The 14,581-nt window shown below is 35.7% G+C and overlaps 1 protein-coding gene across 1 annotated transcript in view; it reads right to left on the bottom strand.

Moving 5' to 3' along the window:
* FREM1 (FRAS1 related extracellular matrix 1) overlaps positions 1-14,581 on the bottom strand; it is a 146,001-nt gene that overhangs the window by 6,085 nt on the left and 125,335 nt on the right. Inside the window, exons 30-35 of the mRNA XM_074282924.1 lie at positions 9,521-9,670; positions 7,686-7,927; positions 6,857-6,904; positions 6,446-6,613; positions 6,107-6,235; positions 5,281-5,396 (exon numbers count right to left, since the gene is read on the bottom strand). Of these exons, the coding sequence (XP_074139025.1) occupies positions 5,281-5,396; positions 6,107-6,235; positions 6,446-6,613; positions 6,857-6,904; positions 7,686-7,927; positions 9,521-9,670 (853 nt within the window). The remainder of the gene's footprint in view (positions 1-5,280; positions 5,397-6,106; positions 6,236-6,445; positions 6,614-6,856; positions 6,905-7,685; positions 7,928-9,520; positions 9,671-14,581) is intronic.

Consider the following 14,581-nt stretch of genomic DNA (forward strand, 5'->3'; position numbering starts at 1 on the left):
CCCTGGGGATCAGTTAGAAACCTCTGCAGTAGATAATTATATTCTCTAAATTCTTTTTTGTAGTTTTTGTACATCCTTCCTGTCAATATATCTGATGTCACTTCTTGAAGTTGTATATAGTATCACTCTTCTAATTTCCTCTTCTTATCTACTCTGAGATCCGAAAGTCAGTATCTATGTTTACTAGAATTGTGTCTAAAGTGAAGGCAAAAAGGTCCAGGGAAAGGGTATTTTCCTATAAATAAAATGTATGAATTTGTGAATAAGAACTTTGTGATTCCTATGTGGGGTGCTCCAAAGCTTTTTTAAAAAATTGTTTTCTGGTTCTCTCTGTGTCTTAAGTAAAAGATATTGCTGGATTTTTTAAATTCTGCAAAAATTAGGTATTACTTTGTGTTTATTTCAGTGGACCATGATATCAGTGATACGGGATTTTCTCTTCTGATAGAGACTCATATCTTTTCATCCTATACAATTCACTAACAGCGCAGTACACAATTAGCAAATGCAATTCACTTCATTCTAATCATTTCTAAGACAAATTTGAGCCTCTATAGCAAGATAAATGTCCAAGATACATGTAATGATATATAAACTTAATGGACTAGCTATACAACTGACTACTATAGTTTGTATTTTGGACATTTTTCTTTCATTTTCTTCAATGGATCATTGGCTGACCTTTTGAGTTACAATGGATTTCAGTAAGGAAGTCCCCCACTATTCCAGGATTTGATGCAGTCAGTACAATGTCATTCCTAACCTGGAGGACATCACCATCGTGAGGGACTCTTTTCTTTTGAGTTTCAGTGTTTAAATACAGACCCAGATAAAAACATCATTTTAGACATTTCTACATATGCAAGGTTTCTACATTATAGTATCCAAGCAAGAAAAAATGTCAATGCAAGTTATTGCTCTAATGATGATGATGATGGCCTACTTATTAAGTGCAGAAAAAAAATCACAAGCCTTCACTTAAGTATACCTTTCTAGATTGCAATTTCCTGAGTTATAAAAATGAGGACACTGAAAGATGCCTTTGAAGGTTGAACTACAATGCTCTGAACTCGCATGCCTCATTTTTTAAAATTTGGAGGCAAGCACAGATCACTGAATGCTACGGCCATGGAAGGCCTGATCCAGCACATGATGCCAAATTGGAATGATTTCAAAAAAGGTCCATGAATGGACTATGAGCTTCCGGTGGGAAGATCACCTAGATTCAGAAAAATTCCCCATACCTTGTAACGTGATGAGCCAAGGAAGCTTATCATTGCCTTAGCCACAGAGTAATAAATAATTGTGGCTTTGGTAATTCTCAGTGACCATCCACTAAAGCATAGAGAGGTTGCAATATGCATTGGTGGAGGGACAACTCATGCTGTTAGGATGAATGATGTTTTGACATAAGTCAATCAAAACCATGTTAATAAAGATAATGGAAAACTATTATCAATCTATTGCTCTCTAGATAGCAAAGCAGTTATTTGTAAAAAATAAATAAATAAATAAAATTTTATAGATGATGGGTTAATAATCAGATTAACTCTAGTCCTAAAATAGACTTATAGGAAATGACCAGATAAGATTATAGTACATAAATCCAAGCAATTCCAAATTCAGAATTCTGTCTCCAGTATCCTTCCCATCTGATATAAAAATACATTAAGAAACTGAAATGGGGAGAAAATATAGTAGAAGTCAAGGGTTGAATTGAATTAACAAATTGATTAGGGTCAAAGGTTAAAATTGGGCTTCCTGTTCTGACGAAACTTGAGCATTACATGACCTCTCTAGACAAGGCTCTCCAAGTACCCACATCTTATGACAAAGAAATTCAGAAGAAATGCATTCCTATACTTAAAAATTTCCAGTGAACCAGTATCTTGAGATAGATATACTCTACTATTTGAAAAAGACAGTTGCAATATTATATATTTCTAGTTGGAAGGGTCTTAGAAGTTATGTAGTCTAATACCTTCATTTCACAGATAAAGACTGAAATCTGAAGCAAGTTAAACAATTTACCCAAGGTCACAGGATTTAAAATCAAGTGTTTCTTACTGCAAGTCCAATAATCTATTTATCCACTCTGACATCTAGCTCCTTATATACAAATTTTATTACAATGAAGTTGACAGATGGTCTTTCCAATCCTCAGGATATAATTAGGTTAGCAGGGCAATTGAGAAAATTATTTCATAACTTTGTTCAATATTTCAAGGACCTGTGAGTTAAGTATGAGTATTCTTTGAACAAATAAAAATCACAACTTCTCTAAGTAAGATTTTGCTGATAACCATTAAACAACCAGTTCTGAGGACAAGGGGAAGGTAGATAGATAAGACAGATAGATAGATGTACATATATCTATATCTATATCTATATATATATAAACATATAGATGCATATATATATAATATATATACTCATGGTATAATTTTTAAGTACAATCTGTATTATTAAGTTTTTTCCATTACTTTCTCATGTCTAGCCAATAAACAAAATAATACATAAGCTCTGGTTTTTATTTACTGGTTTTTGAAGAAATGCTTACATTATTTACCAATAGACATGAGCCCTATGAGATAGCTTCAGCATAACCCTCCTGCTAAAACTTAACAGACCACATTTGGGAGTTGTGGAGATTAAATGATTCAGTGTCTTGTAGCAAGTCTTTCCAATCTGACTTAGGTTGATCCTCAGATAACAGCCATCCACTGTCTACTTGGGCAGTCTTCAAAGGCTCTCTAGTTTTACAAGACTTTCTAGCTGACCTAAGATTTGAGATCTGATATTTATTTACCTTCACAGAATCCTGGGTCAGTGGAAGACTGGGACCATTAAATGATGTATATTTGCCACAGGATTTTGGAGAATGTTAATATATAACATGAGCAAGTAAATTACAAATTTATGATTTGAATCTTTCTTTCTTTTTTTTTTTGGCAAGGCAATTGGGACTAATGGTTTTCCCAGTGTCACACAGCAAGTAAGTGTAAAGTACCTAAGACCAAATTTGAACTGGGGTCTTCTTGAGTTCCTGACAGTGTTCTACCCACTTAGCTTTGTTTTACTCTTAAATATTTATTGAGTATGTACAAGGTCTGATAATAAACATTCTGAGGTATAAAGAATGAATGAGCCACTTGCCCATGGCTTTTTAGTCTACTAAGAGAGAGAGACAGAGAGACAGAGAGAGAGACAGAGACAGAGAGAGAGAGAAAGAGAGAGAGAGAGAGAGAGAGAGAGAGAGAGAGAGACAGAGACAGAGAGACAGAGACAGAGAGACAGAGACAGAGAGAGAGAGAGAGAGAGAGAGAGAGAGAGAGAGAGAGAGAGAGAGAGAGAGAGTATGTATAATCTCAAATACAAGGCAGTATGTAATGAGTTCTTCGAGAAAAGAATAGAGAACTAGAGACATTTACTGAAGGAAAAGGCACTTTCAGCTAGGATTATTGGAGAAGGTTTCATGTAAGAAAACTTCTTGGACCTTATGTAAGTCTAAAAAGATAAGCACTATTTCCATAACCAGAGATGGGGGAAAAGGGTATACCTAGAGGAGAGAAATCATAAGTAACTACCATTTGCCCCAAGAATTGAGGGGAAACAGCCAGCGAAAATATGTGAAGAGAGAGTATCATGAGCAAGGAACAGCAAGAAGACCAGTGTTGCTCCTTTACAGATTAAATGGAAAGAAGGAAGGTGTAAAAGACCAGGAAAGTGGAAAGGGGCTCTTCTAGAAAATTTAAGGCAGTTTTCCGATTTTTCAGAGAAAATGGTCCATTGAGTTTGATGAGGTGAGGAAAAAAAGCTATGACATGTTTCCTCCCTATTTATAAATGGAAAATAAAATTAATGTTTTATTCCTCTTTTAGCAACAAGTGCCAGAAGGATATATATTTTAAACATTTTTGGGTTCACTTCAATCTACCTCCTTGGCAGTAACAAGGCAATTCAGAAGCCTAAGCCTCCTTTTGCTGGGGTTTGGCTGATAGGTAGGACATGAAAGAAAATTTAATGAGGGGCAAGTCTGTTCATTCTACCCAATCATTCCCAGAAGTCACAGTTAATAGGATGAGGATCTGGCTGCATTCCACTGACCCTGTTCTCAGAGTGTCAGGAGTGGACAAGAGAGCCAGTAACACTTCATTCTTCTAAATCTCTGTGGTTTTGGAGGTGTGAGCATTCCCTTTTCTGGTGAAGATCACAATCCTTTAAGAGTTGCTATGCAAATAGACCAGGGTTTGCATTTTACTTCTAAAGCTTTTGAACCCAGAGTTACTCTCCATGCCACAGAATATCAGAAATGGCTAAGGAAGGATACTTTCATAGAGAGTTCTCAATGGCGCTGAAACAATTTTGCATTCCTTAAACATAAAAAACCCATCATCTGCGGGTCATAGAATTATTTATCTAGAGCTGAGAAGGTTCTCAGGAGCCACTAACTTCAACCTCCTTATTTCATAAAGAAACTTACTGGGGGTAATCATCATAGTAATCCCATAGCAGACTAGTCAGGGCTCTTTATGATGTTCTATAGCATTCTTATTTCAGTAACATTAGCTTTCTGCTTTCTGCTTTCTGCACTGCCACAAGCTTGATACTACAAGTCTTTCATTTATCACCTGATGTTATTTTCAAATCAAATTGCCTTGAGTCCTATCTAGTAAAACAGGAGTCTATAAGACTGATGACCTAGAAAAATCTCCTTTTGTCCCCACTTGCCAAGAGTGGAGGTGGTAAGGAATAAAGGTTGTCAGAGAGGAGGGACTGCCAAGAAAGGCCAGGGCTGGTAGCTGAGTACGTGAACCTGAGGGTCAGATCACACCCAATCAATTCTTAGATCATCACAGAGATGGGAATTCAGAAGTCCTCTGAGAGCAAAAGGAAGGTTATGACCTCCATCCATTTGTATCCACTACCTCCCCCATAAAATCCATGACTAAATATTTCATCACATATAAGCACATGAATGATACATAAAAGGAAAACTGAATAAAGAATTTGTAAGTCAAAAAGTAAAAGAGGATCTCTTTTTAAAAATCAGTTATTTATTTATTTAATACTTTTCCCTAGTTACATTTAAAATGATTTTTTAAAATTGTTTTTTTTAAAGCTTTTTGAGTTCTAGGTCCTCTGCTTTATCCCACCCACCCACAATTAAGAAGCCACATGTGAAGTTATACATAACATTTCCATGAAAGTTAAGTTGTGAAAGAAAACATAGACCTCCTACCCTAATGAAAATAAAAAAAAAACAAGAGGATCTCTTACTGTTCCCTGCAAGTTCGAGCAGCTGCATTCCAGGTGACCTTTTGCTCTGTAATCAAGGAGTAGCAGTGGTTGTTTTGATGGCTCCATCCAGTGGGACAGGTTCTTTCATCCCCTTCCTGAAATGAAGTGGTCAATGTTCACACAGTCATGCCCTTTCTAGTCTACTGGCATTGCCAGCAGGAGGAAAGCCCCCTGCTCATTTAGTTAATTAAATAGTATAGAGTATGCAAATTCCTCACTTTTAGAAAGAGTGGTTTTCTGCAACAGCAATATCTAACTTGATAGTATCTTATAGGTTATAGCTTTTCTCCTCTGGTTTTTATCACCAATATAGAAGTTTAAATATGTTTTTAATCAATTAATGAGTGAATTACTGAAAAAATGTTTGGGAAATATTTTTCCCATCAATTTCTATATATTATACAGAGTAAAACTCAAATATTACATCTTGCACACAACTTTCTTAAAAAACCTGCTAGGGCAATGAGATTATGGGTCTCATAGAACATTTGTTCTGAATTTGACATACTGTTCATGTAAGAGTGTTCTTTATAATTGTATTTGCATTTTATTCTTTCTCTAAGTACCAGGAGGGCAGGAATTATACTTCATTTAACCTTCATGTCTTCCCCAGTGCCTAAGACAGTTCTTGGCATATGGTGAGTTTTTGTTAAATGATTTGAATGGTCACATAATCTTTGATACTAATGTTGATATTGTTTATCATATTAATGTCCTTCCTGCCCTCCCCACCCACCACCTCAAGCACAGGCATCTCCAGCAGGTATAAGCAAGAACATTCTTTAGCTAAATTTATGCATCCCACCTTGGGTTTTGGACTCCAAGGATTCCAGGAAGTTCCATTGCAGTGATATAATTTTTGGAGGTTTTCCTCAAAATGAAAGAGTCCCTTTAATGCTAACGTGCAGTTCTTTGGAAAAGATGGTGAATCCTCCTATGATGACAAAAGAAGGGGAAATGGACTTAACTCTTAAAACTGTTATTTTAAATGACCATAAGACATCAGTCATCCTTGTCTAGGTTGTATGCTTTTATACTAAACAAATTACCCCAAATCTTAGAACCAGTCTAGAAACTTAGAGGTGTCAATGACTTGACAAATAGTTTTTTGAAAGCTTAATGCAAAGTCACAAATGATTCTTACCTGGTTGGGGGAGTATAAATAGGGCATTTGTTCCATCTTATCTGCCTGTGGTGGTTCTATTTTCCTGTTTTTCTTTTGTGATCTCTGTTTAATGACAGATACTTTGGCCTTCTCCATATTTATTGTAGATCTGTCCTCCTCTGCTCTTAGAGCAACCATACCATGATACTTTATATCAAAACAGAAACAATAAAATTAAGACAAGACAAAAAAAGATCTACTTTTTGTTTGGTTAAAAACAACAAAAATAGTCATTTAAAAATTCTGAGTCCTGAACACTATAAGATAAAGCTAAAATAAAAAAAAAATCTTCAAATGAAAATACATGATCATTGCAATCCCAAGTACATATCATCACATATGACATATAACCAAGTGTAGAATAAAATAATTTTTTCAGAGAATTCTTACCCTAAAAATAATATCTGTTCCATTTCTATAAACAGATGATGGATGAACCTAATAGAACAGATAGTAAAATAAGATTAGATTTTTCTTTCCAGTTGCATATAATAGTTGGTTAAGACAATAACTATTATCAGAGCATTAGAATGATAGGGGTCATTAGAAATTAGATAGTCTAGCTGTCTTATTTGAAGGATGATGTAACTGAGGTCCACAGGAAGTAACTGATTTGCTTAAGATCATCCATGTAGTATCAGAATGAGTTTGAGCCTAGATCCTCTGTCTTCAAATATAGTACTCTTCCCATTATACAACTAGGAAAAACTCAAAATTTAAATCTTACTTGGGCTTGAAAAAAATAAAAAGAAATAAATGTCTTTCTAATAGAAAGACATGTTAAACCCAACAAATTTAACAGAATTTTTTAAAAAATCAGAGGAGGTCTATAACTATAAACAATCTGCTAATTCTCTGCATTCCTTAATAAGTAAACATAATTTATTTTGTAATTGAGTTTGTAGAATACATATAAATACAAACATGTGAATATGACTATGTGACCAGTTAGCTCAGTCAAAGTAAATGTATTATATAATCATTCTAGAAGTCAAACTTATAGACTTGACCCCACTGGCTTCATGGATTGTACTTCTGTCTGAAAAATGGTAAATGAGACAAAATTATTAGGTGGCCCTTAAAAGACCATCCCCATAATATTCAGAATAACTTATTTAATTGTTTCAGGAAAGTTCAAACATTTGTGTTCTTTAGACAAATCCTGTTGATAAAATCCCAGAGAATTATCCATCTTATTTTTAAATTGCATGTTTCTTACTGCTTTGCCATTTCCTATTGTCCTAAGCCTTTTCCTGGGAATATCAGTTAAGTCAAAGTCTAGAAGTTTGTCTCCTTTGCTGGGTGTTGTCCTCTCTTTGGAAGATGAAGGATGTCTTCCTTCCAAATAGATCCCCTCAAGAATGGAAGGTGATGACGAGCCTGGGGAAAGTGAGAGCCATGTTCCTTTCCCTGGTGAGTTACCCTGGTTTTGGCCAGAGGAATGTGAATGGCGGCACTGACCTGAAAGCACACAAGATGGCAAATGGTCAGTTTTGTTCATTTTATATAAGCATAAAACTGATCTCATGGAACAGCTTATCATGAAAAGTGGATGAATGAGTTTTCTACCAGATGTTACCTGTTTTGTCATTTGCCAGTAACCTTCCTTTTCCATTAGTTTCTCTACAGGAGAGCAATGCATTGCGGCACATAGAAAATGTGACTATTAAGTAATAAGAATGATTTCTCAAGTCATATAGGAAAGCTGGTTTCACTTCTTTAATTTCACCCCTCTAAGAATCTGGAAGAAATTCCATCTCTCTTTATTAAATATTTCTGGATAGCTCTTTTTGCTAATTGTCAGACAATGCTTAATACTGGCACTCCTCTCTGATACTGTGTAACAGAAATAGAGATTGCTTAAAGATTTTGTAAGACCACGAAACTATTCCTTTATGTATGGTTCAATAATCACTGTTACAACAAAAAGACAAAATCCAAAAATTATTACTTCTGTCTAAAACCCAGAAAGGGTTTTTTAAAATGAATATCTGGGGAAATAAGCATTTGAACATTTAAGGTCAAAATATTTTCCTTGAGGGTGTTTCATGCTTTATGTGGGGATTCTCAGGTTTATATAAGTCCTCCAAAGAAAGAAATGAATTTAGGTAGAAATGTGGGCATACTGTATAGGAAAAAGAGCAATGTCTGAGTCCCTTCTTTTTTTCCTTTCCATCTTATTTTTTTCTCTCTCTGTACTTCTTTCCTTCCTTCCTTTCTGAATTAAAAGAAACATTAAAATGTTTCTCATTTGCCAGTAATTCCTTTACTAGTTATAAGAGGGAAGTAAAGATTGAGGGAAGTAAAAACTGGGGTGCACAAATGGAAGGGTACTTAGGATCATAGATACTGAGAGAATCTCTGAAATGTTGTGAGCCATCTATTAAGATGCTTGTCAGGGAAAATAAAATGGCTTGAACACCAAAGCTGACATGTTTTTTTCAGATTATTTGGTTCTATGGGCTGTTCTGCAATGTATGCCACAGAACCTAGTTGGCTCAGTACATCCAAGGTAATTCATTAATATTCTCCAGCTGCTCCTGGATTCCCAAGCCAGCTGCATCTTTCGTTTGTAATTTTCTTCAACTGCTTCCTCTCATGATTTTCTTAGTCCTGCTCTAATATGGGCTGGGGTTTTAGGCATTTGGAGATCTCTTTGACAGAGGAGGATAATTACAGCTCTGTGATCTCTAGGGGAAAATAATTATCGATAGATTTTTCAATGACATTTTTTGGTCCCTTCTGTGAAAACAGCAAAAGGGTAGGAGAACACACACACACACACACACACACACACACACACACACACACACACACACACACCAATAACCCTGGTTCTGACTTGTTGCTTTTCTCCAGTGAAAGTTCTTAGCAGGAGGAAAACAGCATGAAGTTGGTGCCAGGATAAAAGGCCTACCAAGACCCAGGTTGCTTTCTTGACAAGAAATTAAGCATTTTGATTTGAAGGCGTTATCAAGCACATTGGCTGTTGAAAGCCAGTGGACTGCAGAGCCAAGACTGCCCCTGATTTCAAGATGAGGATCAAAAGAATACCTCCTTTTGAGTCCAAAATTTTCACTCTGGCTTTTGTCTTTGTGCCAAGAACGGCGTTCACAGGGGAGTTGAGAATTACTTCAAAGACCTCATCATCTTCCTCTAATCCGTCATAGGTAATTGCTATATTCCACATCTTAGTTGACATTCCTACAAGAAGTAAACATTTTAATTACTCTTTAATTGCTATTTCAATCAACCTAGGTGTCAGAGAAATATATTAATTAACATGTCTACAGCGAGGCTGGAGTAGCCTGGGTGATCTATTGTGCTCTTCCTGACTGATTGCACTCCTGCTGTTCCCCCAAATAACATTAAAAGACCACATTTGTTCCTGGACAATGATGATTCCCTATAAAGGCAAACACTGTAACCAAAAAAATTGGCCGCTTTATGTGGGAGAAACAAAATGGTTATCCAACGATATTTGCAGTTCCATTTTCCTCTGACTGACTTACCTCTCCCTGCCCCCTTCCTTTTATGAGGGAAAAAATAAATACTGAAATCTTAAAATCTTAGTAGTTGCTTTAAAAAAAATCTCAAAATGCTGATACTGGAGATCATTAGGATGAGGTTTGGTAAAAGTTCATGGTATGGGAAGGGAGAAAGATCTTGAAATGGCTTATTTCTAAATGTGGTTGTTTCTAGAGACTGTGTTTTGGCTTCCAGGATGCTTCCTAGCCAAGAAATGACCTTCCCCCACCTCCATCATGATGTCATACTTAAGATTTTGATATCCTACTAGAGACAGTTTAGGGGGTGGGGTTTCTAGAAATAGCCCAAGCCAGTATTTCTTTTTCTCTGTCTGTCTCTGCTTGGAGTTACAATTAAGCTCAGTTCCTAGTAATCTTATGACCTTAATAAAAGCAGCTTTGATGCTCTGAACACAACCCCCACCACTCAGACATGCTGCTGCTGTAATGGTGGGATGAACAATCATCTCTTCTGGCCTCTGTGATACTCCTGTGGAGATGAAAAAAGCCCTTTTTTTTGAAAAGAAGGAACATATTAAATGAGGAGAGGAAGGAAGACAACTTTTCTCTCTCACCTCTGTCTCTTGGAACTCCTAGCTCCCTTCAAAGCTTGATTTGTGTCACCTACTTCAAACCACTTTTCCTCATTCTCTCAATTGTTAATACCTTCTTCTCCTTCCTTCCTATCACTTAGTATTTATTTTGCATAAAATTTGTATTTGCTTCTCTATGAATATATTGCATCCTTTCAGTAAAATGTAAGCCTCTTGAGGACCTGGAATATCTCTCTTTTTTTTCCAAGAGGAAAAAAGCCTTTATTTTCTAGGTCATATGCTGAGTGCTTATATGTTTTTTTAAATATCTCTTTTTTGTATCCCCAGTGTCTAGCATAGAGTAGATACTCAACAGATATTAATTGGCTGATTCATTAACTCCTATGTTTTATTCAGTGTTCATTTTGAATAATTTTCAGCTATGATTCCCCTTTAGTAGGATGCTTAAATTCTTCTAAGTCTTTTTTTCCTAAACAACTCCTCCTCTCATATACTCTCCTGGTGCATAATGTTCTATAGTTCTCTGATCATTCCAGTATGTTTCATTAGTACTATATTTATGACAGCTCCTTCTTTGTTGAAATAGAGCCCCAGACAAAGTACCAAATTTTCAGTTAAGGTCTTGCTAATAACCAGTGAAGTTTAGTAGAAAAGTAGGATATACCCTTGGCTTTTCATGAAGAAGAAATTGGTTTGGCAGGGGTAGGGGAGAAATGATTTTGTATTTGAAAAATCCTGACTTATTGCTAACTTAGGCTCAAAGTGGTAGGTGATATCTTTAATAGATTGTTCCTATGGTATATTCAATTCAATAAGTATTTATCAAACACTTGCTATATTATATCTTGCTCCTCCTTGTCTTCCTCTTTTGAATTTTAAACTATACTATATTGCCATTTTTCCTTAGGAAGTCCTTTGGTAATAATCTTGCCCTCAGACCTCATGTAGCATTTCATGTCTTTAATAGACTTATATAATATTGTATATTATAGTTAGTTGTATATATTTTATTAGAAACTAATAAGTTTCTGGCATAGTATTTGGTACGTAGTATATATTTGATTTTTAATGGATGATATTGTGTTTGATATTCAGGTGAGAAAGATGAAAAAAATGAGAGTCCCTAACCTTCAGTAGAAAGCAATCTAATAGAGAAACCTAATAACCTTTTCTTAAGCTTCATCCTTCTTCACTTCTCTGAAAAGCCTATCACAATTGATCACCTTCTCCTCTTATATTCCCTCTCCTTTCCAGGGTTTCTTGGCAAGTCTCTCTCCTGATTCTCCCCCTACTTGTCTGATTATTCCTTCCTAATCTCCTTTTCTAGCTCTTTATCCAGGTCATGTCTAATAACTGTGGACATCCCCACAATACCCTGATTTGAGCCCTCTTTTCTACTATGCCATATTGCTAATGATCACATGAGCCCTCTGGGTTTAATTACCATCTTGATGCAGAGAGTTTCTAATTCTCTATATACATCCCTAGTCTTTCTCTTAAACTATAATCTTGAATCATTAGCTGTCTTTTAGACATATCAAAATAAAAGCCTTAGATCTCAACATATTGAAAACAGAAGTCACTATCTCTCCCAAACCTTTTCCTCTTGCAAATTTCCTTATTGCTGTCAAAAGCACCCCAATCCTTCCAATTACTAGACTTATAACCATTGTAGTATTTCCAACTTCTCACTTGAACTCATTCCACGAATCCAATATATTATCAAATCTTGTCATTTCTTCCTTTATCACACCTCTTGTATACATCCCCCCTCTCCACTGTCATAGCCACCACTTTAGTCTAGATCCTCATCAATTCACTTGGGGGAAAATAGCTTCTTAATTAGTTTCCCTGCACCATTTCTCTCCCTTTCCAATTCATCCTTCACCCACCTGCCAAAGTGATTTTCTTAAAATGTAAATCTGATCACATCACCCACTCTAATTCAATAAACTCCAAGTGACTCTCTATTAACCCCAGGATCAAATACAAAATATTATGTTTGGTTTTAAAACCCTTCATAACTTGGCCCTTTTGTCCCTTTCAAGTCTTCTAATATTTTACTCCTCTCTACCCACTCTATGACCTAGATACACCATAGTGCTTCTGCAAAATAATTCCTTGAATACAACAGTCTAGCTCTTGACTCTGTGCTTTGTCATTGACTGTCTCAATGCCTAAGTTTGAAGGAGAACAACATTAAATGTAGTTGGAAAAGTAGCTTGGACCCATATTGTAGAGAGACTCAATTTTACTTTTATCTTGGAAGCAATAGGAACCTACTGAACATATTAAAGACAGAGTAGTGACATAGTTAGAACTATGTTTTAGGAAGATGATGTTGGCAGTGGTAAGGAAAGTATATTTGAAAGAGAAAACAATGAAAGCAGAAAGACCCAATAAGTATTACACTGCACAAGACAGAATGTAATAAGGAAAAAAGAGATATCTAGACAAAGACATCTAGGAAAAAATTGAGGAAGGACAGATTATTTTCATTTGAGGGGGATCGAGGTCAGCTGCATTGAGAATGTGGCACCTGAGCTAGACCTTGAAGAAAGAGAAAGATTTCAATAACCAGAAATGAGGAGGCCTTTGAAGACAGTAATGGTCACATATATTAGGAAGATTATTTTAATAGGTCTTTGAAGGATGAATTGGATAGAGGGGTGATTGAAAGTAGAGGAATCACAGAAACTATAAATTTCTTGAGGGCAGTTAACACATTTTTTTGCATGTTTATTACTGTCCATCAAATCACCTTCCTCTTCCATCAATTTTATTTCTAAAAGCCTAAAACCTAGGCTAGCTGAGACCTCCAGAAATCTTTAATTTGGGAGGGGGATTATACCCAGATCCACTTAGAAAGATGAGCATTTAGCATTTTCTTTGAAATATTCAGGGAAGGACATTCAAGAGTCTCCTTTAATTTCCTTTCATGAATCTATTAATCTAGAAAGAGCAACGAGTACACTGCTCAAAGTTGACTGAAAATCCCATCGAAGCTGAAATCTGTAAGAAAATCAACCCCATTCTAGAACACAGGAGAACCTTTTGAAGCCCATTGAAAGCCAAGAACTAAGAACTATAATCACATGAAGTAGAAACAAGGAAGAGTGAAATCAATCAAGTCTTCTCATCTTGCTTAATCCTAGCATGAAGGTCAATAGTCACAGAATAAAATCAGAAGAAAGCAATCAGAAATTATTTCAGAACTTTGAGGATTTCATTTATATAGATATTCCCTTTATTGTTTAGCACAATGCCTGACACTCAATAAAAAATTGTTTGTTGACTTGACTCCACTGAGGTAGATCTAAAATTCTTCTTCCCATGATGGTGGCTTTTAAGAATGCCTATGGCTGAAAAAATAATCACCTTCTGGCCAGCTTTCTGGGGATGAGCATCTCCTAACTAAAGTAGGTTGGTCTTCAGTCACAGACACACAATCAGTCAAGAAACTCAAATTCAAAGTCTTCCAGAGTAGTAGAATCTGTGGAAGTTTGTACTTTGATGGTATAAACTTGGAGAAGACAGGTCCACCATTCAAGAGACATTAAATTTGTAAGAAAAATAAACTAATTTCAATCATGCTTTACATAGCATGTAGTTAGCTTAAAGAATGTCAGAAAGTTAAGCTGAGTTTAAAGCTCAATTAAAGCTGAGAGGAGAGCAGCTTAATTGTTGACTAAATAACATTTAAAATCTTACATATTAAAAGGAATAATTTTTTCTCCATTTTTAAGCTCAGCTAAAGTCAGGAATAGCCTTCTTTTGTCTTATATCTAGGTTTGCTCATTTTCTGGAAAACAATAGAGGCTTTTTCTCTTTCTCCATCTTCTTTCCAACATCATGTATAATAGTTGTTTAAAATAGCTGATGTAGTGCTCTAATATGATCACAGAACTAATTTCCCATCCTTAGATTTTCATCTACTTCAAATACTTTCCTTGCCTTTTGATGAAAATCAAGTCAGTCCCTAAGCCTGACTTGCAAAATAGCCCATCCAATAAGATGACTATCTATTTACTTCC

The sequence above is a fragment of the Sminthopsis crassicaudata genome, chromosome 1 (assembly GCF_048593235.1).
Source record: "Sminthopsis crassicaudata isolate SCR6 chromosome 1, ASM4859323v1, whole genome shotgun sequence".
Classification (NCBI taxonomy): Eukaryota; Metazoa; Chordata; class Mammalia; order Dasyuromorphia; family Dasyuridae; genus Sminthopsis; species Sminthopsis crassicaudata.